Raw genomic sequence first — 14,491 nt, 5'->3', positions numbered from 1 at the left:
GATTGAGTCAATTTTAGAGGAAAATGTATTGTCTTAAATGCATGTATTATAAAAGAAGAAAGGTTGCACATCAATACTCTGAGCATCCCTTTTAAGATCTAGAAAAATCATAACAAATCAAACCTAAAGAAAGTAGGACTGAAAAAATGAAGAGGAGAAATCAATGAAATTGAGAAGTGAACAATAAAGATAATCAACTAAGAATTGGTTCTTTGAATAAACTAAAAAAACTGATAAAGCCCTAACAATATAGATTAAGAAAAAAAAAGAGGATACAAATTACCAATAAGAAAAGAGGAGATATCACCAAGGATCCTATGGCAAACAATGATTAGGAAGGGTTCTGAACAACTTTAAGCCAAAATTTTAAGATTTTAGATCAAATGGAAAAGTTTATTGAAAAAGTTTAACAGAACCAATCATTAAAGAGCTGCCTCCATTTTAAAAACTGAGGTTAAACAAATGGCTTGAAGAATAAAATTTTCAATTATTTAAGGAAGAAATACCATGAATCTTTTTTTTTCTTTCTTTCTTTTTTTTGAGACGGAGTCTCGCTCTGCCGCCCAGGCTGGAGTGCAGTGGCGCGATCTCGGCTCACTGCAAGCTCCGCCTCCCGGGTTCACGCCATTCTCCTGTCTCACTCAGCCTCCTCAGTAGCTGGGACTACAGGCGCTACAGCCACCGCGCCCGGCTAATTTTTTGTATTTTTAGTAGAGACGGGGTTTCACTGTGGTCTCGATCTCCTGACCTCGTGATCCGTCCACCTCGGCCTCCCAAAGTGCTGGGATTACAGGCGTGAGCCACCGCGCCCGGCCACATGAATCTTTAAAACAATTTCTCTAGAGAATCAAAAAGAGAGAACAATTCCCAACTTGTTTTATGAGACCAATTTGTTTTGTTCTGACAAAGGCATTACACGAGCAGAAAATAATAGGCCAATCTTTCTGATGAATTTGTATACCAAATTCTTGAACAAAATATTAGCAAATATAATCTAATGATTCATTAAAATGACAATATACAAAACTTGAGTTTATCCCAGAACACAGCAGGAATTTAGCATTTCAAAATCAATCATCGCATTAGAAGGATAAAGGTGAAATAATGTACAATCTTGTCAACAAATGCAGAGTATTTGATAAAATTAAACATCCATTCAAGATTAAAAGTCTTACAAACCTAGAGATAGAAGGAAATTTTTTTAACCTGATAGAGTACCCACTAAAAACCTATAGCAAACATCATACTAAATGATGAAATACTAAGCACTTCTCTTCTGAGACTGAGAACAAGAGAAAGATATTTGCTATCATTACTTCTAATGCACAGCATACTAAATGTCTAGCCTGTGGAAGAAAGAATAAGAAATGAAGAGCATAAGGATTGAACAAAATAAAAACTGTTATTATTTGCAGATGACCTGCTTGTGTATATACAAAACCCAAAATCATCTACAGACAAGTCAGAAGTAAATTTAGCAAAGTCTGCAGATAAAAGCTCAATATACAAAACTCAACTGTAGTTCAATAAAGCCACATACATTTAGAAAATAAACTTAAGAAAAAATAACACACTAGCTATAAAATTAAAATGGATAAGCCATACTTCATCAAAATTAAATTGTTCTGCTAATAAAAAGACATTAAAATTAATTTCTCACTGTGAGAAAACATTCACAATAATTATTTCTGAAAGACTTATATAAAGAATATATATATATTTCTTTTTTTCTTGAGATGGAGTCTCACTCTGTCACCCAGGCTGGAGTGCAATGGCTTGGTCTCGGCTCACTGCAACCTCTGCCTCCCTGGTTCAAGCGATTCTCCCACCTCAGCTTCCTGAGTAGCTGGGACTACAGGTGCATGCCACAACACCCAGCTAATTTTTGCAGTTTTAGTAAAGATGGGGTTTCACTATGTTGGCCACACTGGTCTTGAACTCCTGGGCTCATGAGCCACTCGCCTCGGCCTCCCGAAGTGCTGGAATTCCAGTCGTGAGCCACCACGCCTCGCCAAGAATGTATTTTTTAAAACTACCAGTCAACAACAAAATGATAAACTCCCCATAAAGAATGGGCAAAGGACTTAAACATGTACTTCAGAAAAAAAGACATCAAAATGGGCAAAAGCACATGAAAAGAGACTCAACATCATTCATTATTAGAAAAATGCAAATTAAAACCAAAATAACATACCACTTTATACTGAATAGAATGGCTAAAATTAAAAGACTGACATGACTAAGAGTTGATGAGAATGTGGAGTTTCATATATTCATTGCAGATGGGAATATAAATAAAATGGTTCAACCACTTTAGAAAACCATTTGGAAGTTTCTTACAAACTTTTAAATATTTCTACTTTTAAATATTTACCCAAGAGAAATAAAAACATATGTATATCTGCACACACACACACACATACACGCACACACACATGATGTGAACAAGAATGGTTATTTTATTTTTTATTTTTGGAGATAGAGTCTTGCTCTGTCACCCAGGCTGGAGTGCAGTGGTACAATCTCCGCTCACTGCAACCTCCACCTCCCAGGTTCAAGCAATTCTCCTGCCTCAGCTTCCTAAGTAGCTGGAACTACAGGCACATGCTGCCATGCCTGCCTAATTTTTTTGTATTTTAGTAGAGACGTGGTTTCACCATGTTGCCCAGGCTGGTCTCAAGCTCCTGAGCTCAGGTAATTCGCCCACCTCGATCTCAAAGAATGGTTATAAAGCTTTATTCATAATAGCCCAAAAATTCAAAAATCCAAATTTGCATTAATAGGAAAACGAATAAATTATATGTAACCATACGGTGGAATATTTCTTAGCAATAAAAAGGGAGTTACTACCATATACAAGGACATGGATAAATCTCAAAAATGATATGTTGAGGGAAAGAAACAAGACACAAAAGAGTATATACTGTATGAGCGCATTTATTTGAAGTCCAAGAAGAAGGAAAACTAATATAGGGGGATAGAAATCAGAGCCTCTGGGTGGGGGATGGAGGGATTGCCTGGGAATCAGCATGAGGCAGTGGTTGTTCAGTCTCTTGAACTGGGCAATGGGTACATAGGTAGTTATGCTTGTCAAAACTTACCAAACTATATACACTCTGTGCATTTTATATTTAAATTATACTTATATAAATTATATTTAAATTAAATCAGTAAAAATATAATAAAAAACCACTTATACTAACATCAAAAACCACTGAATGCTTGCAAATTAATAATTAAAGAACAAGTGAAGAAAGGAGTTGAATAGGAGTAGAGCTAATGAAAATATTCAAGGCTTCTACACAGAAAACTACTGCTGAGAAAAAGTAAAGAAAACTAAATACAAGGAAGGATAAATTATGTTTATAACATGATAGAGAGACAGGACTATAAAGTAGTAGGAAAGAAGGAACTAGTCTATAAATAATAATGAACAATGTGAAAAAGGCATACACTGGAGTCACTTCCAGGCAGTCAATGAAACTAGACACTTCATCAAAATACTTGAGAAAATATTTTTGTTTTATTTATTTATTTATTTATTTGTTTGTTTGTTTGTTTGTTTGTTTATTTTTAGAGACAGACTCTCGCTCTGGTGCTCAGGCTGGAGTGCAGTGGCAGGATCACCGCAGCCTCGACTCCCAGGCTCAAGCAATCCTCCCACCTCAGCTTCCCAAGTAGCTGGGACTACAGGTATGCATCACCAAACCCAGATAATTTTTGTTTATTTTTGTAAAGACGAAGTCTGGCTGTGTTGCCCAGGCTGGTCACAAACTCCCGGGCTCAAGCAATCCTCCTGCTGTAGCCTCTTAAAATGTTGAAATTACAGGTATGAGCCACCACAGCCGGCTGAGAAAGTATTTTTACAACTACTTTTAAATTGATCACTAACCTAGGCCGGGTGCGGTGGCTCAAGCCTGTAATCCCAGCACTTTGGGAGGCCGAGACGGGCGGATCACGAGGTCAGGAGATCGAGACCATCCTGGCTAACACGGTGAAACCCCGTCTCTACTAAAAATACAAAAACTAGCTGGGCGAGGTGGCAGGCGCCTGTAGTCTCAGCTACTTGGGAGGCTGAGGCAGGAGAATGGCGTAAACCCGGGAGGTGGAGCTTGCAGTGAGCTGAGATCCGGCCACTGCACTCCAGTCCGGGCGACAGAGCAAGACTCCACCTCAAAAAAAAAAAAAAAAAAATTGATCACTAACCTGATAGGACAATAAGGACATCAATGTGAAGACAAGCATACCAAGAAACAATCTAGTGCCAAGGCTGGCCTTTGCCCTAATGGCTTTTGTGAACCTTTGGACTTGTACCGAGCATAGCAGATAAAGTCCAGGGCCTGCTCAGAGTTGGAAAAAAATTACAAAACACAAAAAGACATAAGACACTCTGGCTGAAAACCAGCAGAAACAATAAACAGCAAACTAAATAAGTAGACTTAATTTCTTCGAATTATCAGATACAGAATATAAATAAGCACATTTAATATATTTAAGAAATCAAAGGGGAACTTGAAAAATAAAAGAGGGGAGAGCAGTCAGATTTGATAAGAACCAAATAAAACTTCCAGAAATAAAAACAATAATAATAATTAAAAAGTTAAAACTCAGCAGGTGAGAGACTTCACTGAAGAGGGGATTATTGAATGGAATAATGACTAAGAAGAAAGTATCCAGATCAGTCTACAGAGGAAAAGAAATGGAAAATGTAGAGGTAAAAATGAAGGAATAACAGTGCAATAATAGATTAAGTAATAGAATAACAGAGTATTCCGTATTCCAGAACAAGATGGAAAAGAGCAAAGAATGCATACGGGGAAACAATGACACACAGCCTCTACATCACACATACACAAAAATTAAATAAAAGGCAAGGCATTAACCTAAACACAGAAGCTAAAACTATAACCCTTCCAGAAGTAAACATGGGAGAATATATTCATGATCTTGCAGAAGGCAAAGATTTCCTAGCACGGAGGCAAAAAGTGTTAATCTTAAGAAAAGAAAACTGATAACATGGATTTCATCAAAATTCAAAATTGCTGCTTATTAAGAAATATTATCAAGGAAATGAAAAGGCAAGCTACAGACTTGGAGAAAATATTAATAATACATGTATCTGACAAAGGACTAGTATTTAGAATACTGAGTAATAAAAGGTACTTAACAAATTAATAACAAAAGAATAAACGAAGAAAGGTCTTGAATAGACACTTAAAAAGATACATGAATGACCGGTAAGCACCTGAGAAGGCATCATTAGGGACATGAAAATTAAAACCACTGACAGACATCACTTTATCCCACTAGTATGTCTGAAATCGACAAAACAGCACTACATGTTGGTGAGGACGTGAAGCAACTAGAACTCTCATGCCTTGCTGGTGGGAATGTAAAATGACACAACTATCTTGGAAAACTGATGCCCCAATATGTTATGAGCTGTGCTTTTAGCCTTCTACCCCTTGGTTACATGGGTCAAACGTTCCGCCTTTTGCTTAAGCTAGCTTCTCTTGCTAGCAGCCAGTGAGTGTGGCTAAAACTAATAGATAAAACAGATAGGCCACGCCACTGGCTGGTCTGTGGCGTTGTTCCGCTGGGCAATGTGGAGCTAGTGCCACTTAACCATGGGTCCTAAGGCAAGGGCTTGAGTCGTCCTGCTCAGATATGGGTCCACAGAGCCAGCAATTCTGACCTGTACCCTAGATGCCTTGTGCTGCTCCTTCTCTAGGCGTACCTTCAAGTTTCTATCTACATACAGATCACCCCAATCTACCAGTGTGACTTCTGGGGATGGGTTGTTTCCTGAGCCCTGCATTCCTCAAGCTTTCAAACATTAGGGACACAAGTTAGGTGGGATTTCTATTTGACTCGACATGATTTCTATGGGTTCTTTACCTTGTGGATCTTAGCTTACTTTTTCCCTGGCTGTGTACTTCTGTTTTCTCCCTACAATGCCCTTCTGCAGATAATCTAGGTCCATCAACATTAATGGGTAAAACAGAAGTGAGAAGGAAATGAGAAAAAGCATAAAATAATAAATGGCAATGTAAAATATTAATTTGGAAGCCAACTTTGGAGACTGCATAATGTATATGCCATCTACATGACCGTAAATTAAAAATTTGCAACAATGTGTAATTTTCGTGATTATGGAGGCTGTGACCTCCAAGAAAATGCTAGTGGCAACAGACACAGTCCTATATTCCTGTAAGATGCTATGTAAGATATTTGCATGTTCTAAGGATGAAAGTAACAGATCTTACATAGACTAGTGGGCACATTCAAGAACATTCTGAATTGGGGTTTACATTTTTAAAATGTTAGACAAATATCACAATAAATCAAATGGAAAACCCATGGGGCATTAAATTACCTGCAAATTTTAATATACGGACAACCTCAATCCACCAGTGTGGCTTCTGGGGATGGGGATGGGCTCCTTCTTGTGTCCTGTATCCCTCAGGCTTTCAAGCACTGGGGACACCTGTTAGGGGATTTCTATCTGACTCCACATAATTTCTAATGGAGGCATTCACTGTTTTTGTTTATTGTTGTTGTTTTTTTCTTTTATCTTGTGGATCTTAGCTTACTCAAATGCAGCCAAAATAACCATTTCCTATTCAGCTTTATCATACTTCCCATGTGACCTTTCTTTTTTAATTTTTTAAAATGGATTTTGTTATTATTTGTTTATAATTTCAATGTTTTTTGGGGGGAATAGGTGGTGTTTGGTTACATGAATAAGTTCGTTAGTGGTGATTTCTGAGATTTTGGTGCACCCGTCTCCTGAGCAGTGTACACAGTACCCACTGTGTAGTCTTTTATCTCTCACCCTCCTCCCGCCCTCTCTCCCAAGTCCGCAAAATCCATTGTATCATTCTTAAGACTTTGCATCCTCATAGCTTGGCTCCCACTTATGAGTGAGAACATGCCCATCTGACCTTTCTTAACATGTAGAACTTTTAACGAAGAATACTGCATACCTGTGTCATAACACACGATAAGTCTTCCACTGTGATCGCCCACACTCTGTGGCTCAAACTCCACTTCCAGTTGCATGGACTCTCCCACATTAAGAGTTCCAACAGCTGGTTCTACAGAGAAAGGCCTGCAACACACAGAGAGGCACATCATCAGAGCACATTTCTCACTAGTGTGAGAGGGGGAGGAGAGGAGACGGGAGTTCTAGTTCTGCAGACAGCTCAGACCCAGCATGCAATTTCATGATCCAGAAGTGAAGTAGACTTTTGTTACCTAATGTGAAAGAACTTTAGTCTTAATGTTAAAATGACAGTATTAGATTAGCAAGTGTAAGGGCCACTTAAATGATGCAACAGCATTCTTGTTTGTGTCCTTGCCATTCAGCCCTGCTTTTAACATTCATTGAGTATCCCTGCTGGGTTCAGGCACTCGAGTTAGGGTGACTGCAAATGAATCAAATCCAGCCTTTGTCCTCAAACACTGAGATTGCTGTAAGGAACAGACTTAAAATATGTATGCAAATATTGTCATTTTCAAAAGAACAGTGCCTTCAAAGGGATAAAAATCGAGTTTTGTGAGAGTTCACAGGAGAGAGGGCATCATAGTGGAAAAACACATCAGAGCCCCAAAAGGAAAGGGATGGCACCCTCACTCGCCTTAGGATAATTAAGGACAGATGAACAGAGGGTCTATTTTAAAAGGGTGAGAGGGGTGTAGAGGAACTACAGGAGATGATGCAATAGCCCAGGTGGTAAATAACAGTAGTGCTGCCACCAAAGAGCCATGGAGAAGGCATGGTTTTGAAATCCACAAGGAGAGGCCTAAGAGAAGGTTGCCTTATGGGGAGCAAGGAGATGGAGCCAAGGGAGACTGCAGCCCAGGTGGTCTCCCAGGGAAGACAATAGGGAAAAAATATCCTGACCTCATATCCCCTCCTATCTCATTGTCTACCAGACCCTCACTGGGTGAACACAACCAGAGCCAGAAATGGGAGTCGAGGGCTGTTGACCCAGGCTGTAGAAGCCAGCCTCCGGGGCTACAGCCAACTGAAGAAGGGTGGAGAGTGCATTTGAAAAGGCAAACTGAGGACAAATTCTGTGTCTTAAAAATATAATTTGGGATGCAGACATTGTGGGGAGTGAGGGTTGATTTGGAAACAGGAAATAGTTTAATTGTTTTGGAAGGGAATAGTTAAGAGAGAAACTGTATCTGATGGTGAAATACCTTAAATAACTTAGAGAGTTCTTCCTAAATAGGAAACTCAGCCCATTTAATTATTTTCATGGTCCACTTCACTTCTTTAAATTGCTAGTTTTTCAAAGTAATATGTTGTGTAATGCATCTGGCAGACCGAGCTGTTTCTGATTATTTACTTCGATCACAACAGTTCTTAGAGTTGTCATTCCTTAAATCTTACCTTAGATGATGAACTCAATTTCAGAAAATCTAAGTTTTCTGCTATAAGGACACAGAGTTTATGTCAAGGGTAGCACTGGGTGGCATCTGAGAGAGGTACCACAGGACCTCAGGTGCTCCCTACTATAAGCAATTGGTTATTTTCTCTGGTGCTTTCTACTTGATCTCCTCTCCTCTCTTTTCTTTTTTTTTAGTTTAAAAAAAATTTTAGTTTTTCATGGGTACATAGTAGGTACATATATTTATGGGGTACATGAGATGTTTTGATGCAGGCGTGCATTGTGAAATAATCCCATCATGGAGAATGGGGTATCCACCCCCTCAAGCATTTATCCTTTGTGTTACAAACAATCCAATTACACTCTTTTAGTTATTTTAAAATGTACAATTAAGTTATTGACTACAGTCACCTTGTTGTGCTATCAAATAGTAGGTCTTACTCATTTTTTCTAACTATTTTTTTAATACCCATTAACCTTCCCCAAGTCTCCCGCCCCCAACTCCCACTACCCTTCCCAGGCTCCAGTAACCATTCTTCTACTCTCTATGCCCATGAGTTCAATTGTTTTGATTTTTAGATCCCACAAATAAGTGGATCTCCTCTCCTTTCCCTTCTTGATTTTCCTGCTTCCTTTCCTCTGCCCTGTCCCCATGCCTGTGGTACCGATCCACCAGTGAACCCCAAGCATTGCTGCAGAGGCATTCTGGGGCAGTGGTTACTAGCCTGACCTCTGGGGCCAACCGAACAAGTTCAAAACCCAGCTCTGCCACGACCTTGGGCAAGTCACTTAACCTTCAGTTTCCTTATCTCTAAAAGGAGGGTAATGATAGCACCTACTTCATATGGTTATAGTGAGGACTAAAGGGGTTGATATAGGTCAAGTGCTTAGAATAATGCCTGGCACACAGGAAATACTATACAAGTGTTTATTATTCTTTTTGTTATGGCTATTTTTATCTCCCTCACTGGCAGCCTCTAGATGCTGCGTGATGAATCTATGGATGTGTTTGGGTGTTTCGATGAGTTCAAGTTTTCATCATTCTCCCCTCACTCCTTCACACTGCTCTAGAGAGAGTGTAAAACACACACACAGGTCATAACACATCAATCTCTTGTTCAAACACCTTCAGTGGTCCTCATCATCTGTGCAATGAAGTTCAAACCCCTAGGCATTTCAGGTCCCACACAATCTGTCCCCAACAGGTTTTTGCATTTTCATTACACACATACATCTGTCCAAATATCCTACACACCTGTCATGTTCCAAGTCAGTGCTGGGGTGGGATGGGAGGCAGGCTTTAGTCTCTTCACCTACAACCTCCCCCAGCACTGCACCTGCTCTCTCTTCCCACCAGATTGTGGCCCCCACGTAGACAATCGGAACTGCTAGGATCACATCAGATGATGTGTATGAAATGTGCCATTTCCCACATGCCATACTCCTTCTGAAGCCACCTCTCACAGCCCAGACTCAAAGTCACTTCTTAAGTAGAATCTTTCCTGATTCTCCCTTTTGTAAATAGCATTTCTTTCCTCTCAGAGACTATAACTTCCCTTTTAGTTTTTACAGTGGTTTACTTTGTACTTGAGTTGGTTTTCATGCCTACCTCTCCCAGTAGCTAGAAACTCTTGAGAAGAGGGGGAAGGGAAACACAATCACGAGCACATATTCTATGCTGGGTCCTACGCTGGGTGCTTTACATATAGCAATTATCCTAATCCTCAAACAAACCCCTAGAAAGTCCATATTGCTATCTGCATTTCAGACATGGGAAAACAGATGCTCACAAGGGCAGCAACTTGCCCAAAGTTGCCCAACTCAGTGGTGGTGCCAGGAGGGAAGTCCCTGTTCTTTCTGCCCACCCCAAACCACCCCGAACATGGAAGCCATGTGGTTAAATTTATTTTTGTGTTACTCATCACCCCATACATGGTGCTTTACTCGGGAGCCTCTCAGAGGAGGTTGCTTAATTGAATTACAATAAACTCTTAAAGGTAAAACAAAAATATTTGTAATGAACCATCTGTATCTATGACATCGTGGTGGAACAAAAAGGAGCAAAACTTCAGTAGAAACCGTGCCTTGTGGGAAGTGACAGTGAATCTCCCAGTCTCAAAGTTCTTTCCTTCCTTACGGCCTCAGTAATAATCAGAAGAAGTGAGAACTGGGCCCAGTTTCCTGGCTTTGGGAACACCACCACAGTATTTACTTCTATCCTTTGCCTCCCTACTTCCTAATATTTTCCTTCATTTTATTTTCAAATATTTATTGGTAGCAAAAGAATAGCTTTAAAATGAATTGGGTATTATTATATTGCAGTACCTAAACTATTAATAATTTTTACGGAGAAAATGGCACTAGTATCCCATCCGTACGAGCTCCAGGAATCCAAGTTCCATGGAGTGGTAACGGTTACTTTGCCTTTGTGCTAATCGTTGGGTTTAGGTTACACAAACTTCTTCAGTAGTTATAATCACCTAGGATTGCCACTGTTAACTTAGAGCTGCCTAATAGATGTTAATTGAGTAGAGTGTGTTAAGTTCTGGTGGTTATACATTGTCTATAATTTGATTTTGTACTTCACTTTACTAAAATGCAGACAGGCTGAACGGGCTAGAAAATACCACGTATCAGAAAATGCTCTTACAAAGAAGTAGAAAGTGTTATTCTTCAAGGGTATAAGGATGGTTCAGTCTATCAAAATATTTGGTTTTGATATCATATCTTGATTAATACCAAATAATTATGGAGGGAGTTTGGTTTTGTGAAAAATCATGAGCCATGAGAAAGATTTGAGTTTTTGTTCAATCAATTATGAGCTCTTCTCAAGAACTAAAACTATCCAAATGATTCAATACTTTAGCAGAAGACTAAATATTGATCCTACAATATTAAATATTGAATATAACATTAGTATGTATTCTTCAGATGATCTTTCTTGTTTAATTCCTTGAGATTTTAGATTTTGAAATTGCTTCTTAATCCTATTTCACCTTCCAATGTTAATCCTACTTTAATCATCAAAGTTATTCTGATACCTACTAGAGTTTTAGGTCAGATGTAACAATAATTGCTTATGTTCTTTGTACATTTTATAGTGCATTGCAGCCTGTTTTATTAGTGTAAAACATTATGCTTATTTTATAGTACTTGGAGAACATGTTTTATTTTATTGTAGAGGTTTATAGTTGTACTTTTGCCTTTGTGATATATCGTTGGTTAGGCATCTTATAAACATTTATTGGGTGCTTATTTATTCTAGACAGCTGCTGGGGACATACAAATGAAAAGAGTTAGATACAATCCTTCCATTTGAGAAGCTCACATTCGAATAAGGATAACAGACGTGCAAAGAAAGTTCTAGTTTTTGTGATTTATAAGAACCTAAGCATTTTATAAACTTAACCACTAATAAAATCATTATTTCAATGAGAAAAAGATGATCTGTTTTTCTAAACAATTTCCTGTGGGACATTATTTCTAGCTGTATATTGACACTAAAAGTGGCAGGATCATGGGCTTTTGACTCTAAATTCTCAGACTATATTCACTGCTCTGCCACTTCTATTCACAACTACATTAACTGAAGACACTATCTAGGAATAGAATCATCTGTGTGGTTTTTAGTATGGATCCTTGTCAGGGGATCTCCCTAGAGATTCTAATTCAATAGGATGTGACCACAAATTCAACCACATTCTTTTTCATTGAAGCCATCAGTGTTCTCAGTTGCAAACAACAGAAGCCAGCTGTGGCTAATTTAAACAGAAAAGGGACGGACTGGAAGGACTTGAGGCAACTCACAGAAGCAATGATGGTTGAAAAACGTGCATTTTTGGAGAAAACATAAAGCTATTATTTCATGAAGAGTCTAAACAGGAAAACAAAAATACTTGCAAACAGGGAATTTGAGAGACTTGGTTACACAGAAGATGGGAGAGGCGAGAAACCCAACTGAAGAAGGTGAGACAGCTCCGAGATTCGTAATGGTGGTAAGCTTTTTCCACCCCTGGACTGGAAGCAAAAGGAGAAGAGGAAGTGTTATCAGATCCTGGGGACCAGGGTCAACTGGCAGAAGTTAGAACCGTGGCAGGCCAGCCTGACAGTGGCTAGAACCATGGAGGAGATGCAGTGGAGGCTGGGGACTCTGCTGAAGACAAAGAGGGAGGACGCTTCTTCGTTCTTCCTACTCTCCAGTCTCCTGCTAGTGTCCCTGACTGGTCAAACCTAGCTGGAATCCAGCTGAGCCAGGAGGCTAGGAAGACTCACGAAGCCCCACAGTGACACTGAGCAGCGCAGGGGAATGGTGAGACATGGACCTGAGGGCAAACAAGCCCAGAGCTGGCCCATGTTTGCATGAATCCAGGTTTTAATGTTAACTTACTGGGGGAGTTTGGGTAAGTAATTTCACTCCTCGGGCTTTACTCCCTTCACTGTAAAACGGAATGCTGGGCCAGCATGTCTACTGTTGACAATTCTTGGCCAGTCCCTGAGTTCCTCCCATTTTACCTTAGAATTGTTTCTATATTAGGAAAACATGATAATTCATATTCAAAGGTAGGTAGATAGAAAGGTTTTAGTTTTTTTTTGTAACTTCACACCATTAAATCTGTGAAGTGATTTTTGCTTCACATTTACATGAATCTAAAATACACAAAATTGCCATTTTGGGGTGGTTTTTTCAGATTCAGCCAAATAGCCCAGGAAGATATGTTCCTGCACTTGCATTTCCACCTTAGGTAGATTCTTTCTTTTCATAGAAAAAAATACCAATGTAACAGTTTTTCATGGGTATTGTGAATGGTGGTTGTGGGAGATCATTTTTCAACGGAAAAAGATGGGTTTTTTTTTTCTCTCTCTCTTTTTTGAGACAGGGTCTCTCTCTGTCATCCACGCTGGAGTGCAGTGGCATGATCATGGCTCACTGCAACCTCGACCTCCTGAGCTCAACCTTGGCCTCCCAAGTAGCTGGAACTGCAGGTATGGACCATTACACCCGCTTATTTTTTTGTTTTTTGTATTTTTTTGTAAAGACGGGGTTTTACCATGTTGTCCAAGCTGGTCTCAAACTCCTGGACTCAAGTCCTCCACTCACCTTGGCCTCCCAAAGTGCTGAAATTACAGGCATAAGCCACCATGCCAGGCCAAGATGGGTTATCTCTAATTCATGGGAAGCCAGTTGAACAACCTGCTTCCTTCTCCCTCCATCAAAATATGTGAAGCTTGCCATGAGATGACAAACAAGGCCTGTAGAGCATTTATGAACAATGTCAGGAGACACTGGTTTCCAAAAGAACTTTTCCTTTGCCTCTAGTGGTTGATTTATTTAAAGTGGTTGAGAATCTTGCTCCTACCTAGGATGCAGAAAGCTGGAAAGAATGTTTCTTTTACCCTAACCATGAGAGAAAGTGAGAATAATAACAAAATCACAACTTTTCTTGTGTCTGTCAGAGAGCTGAGGTAGCACATCAAATAGCCTGAAATCTAAAGACAGACAACCTGTTTCCCCCAAGGCAGATGGTACATGTACATACAATTCAGACTGTGGCTTTTACCTATGGCAGGCAGAACTTTCCTGCAAGCAGAAGAAAAAATGAAAGGGGATGGAACAACAACAAAAAAATATTTGGAGAGATAATGGCTGAGATTTTCCAAAAATAATGAAAGACTCAGGAAGCTCAGAGAACCTCAAGCAAAATTAAAACCCAAACCAAACAAAAGCAAAACAAAATCCTTAAAACAAAAAGCAAAACATAAACAAACTTACACCTAGACATATCATTTCCAAACTGCAAAAACCAAATAAATCATGCAAGTAACCCAAGAAAAAGAGATAATTACATATAGAGGAACAAAAATAAGAATCACAGAGGACTTCTCATTAGAAAAATGTAAGTCAAAGGACAATTGAGAGACATATTTAAAGTACTGGGGAAAAAACCTATATACGATTGTTGGCCCAGAATTCTATATGGTGAAAAACGTATCTTCCAAAATGATGGAAAAATAAAGACTTTTTTTCCAGATAAACAAAAACAGAGAATTTACAGTAGACTTGTGCTACAAGAAATATTAAAGGTAGTTTTAGG

The 14,491-nt window shown here is 39.2% G+C and overlaps 1 protein-coding gene across 1 annotated transcript in view; it reads right to left on the bottom strand.

Annotated features, from left to right (window-relative positions):
* HYDIN (HYDIN axonemal central pair apparatus protein) overlaps window positions 1-14,491 on the bottom strand; it is a 390,515-nt gene that overhangs the window by 348,745 nt on the left and 27,279 nt on the right. The window contains exon 6 of the mRNA XM_023210374.1: window positions 6,987-7,111. Within this exon, the coding sequence (XP_023066142.1) occupies window positions 6,987-7,111 (125 nt within the window). The remainder of the gene's footprint in view (window positions 1-6,986; window positions 7,112-14,491) is intronic.

The sequence above is a fragment of the Piliocolobus tephrosceles genome, chromosome 17 (assembly GCF_002776525.5).
Source record: "Piliocolobus tephrosceles isolate RC106 chromosome 17, ASM277652v3, whole genome shotgun sequence".
Classification (NCBI taxonomy): Eukaryota; Metazoa; Chordata; class Mammalia; order Primates; family Cercopithecidae; genus Piliocolobus; species Piliocolobus tephrosceles.
This window is presented reverse-complemented; position numbering and strand designations above follow the sequence as displayed.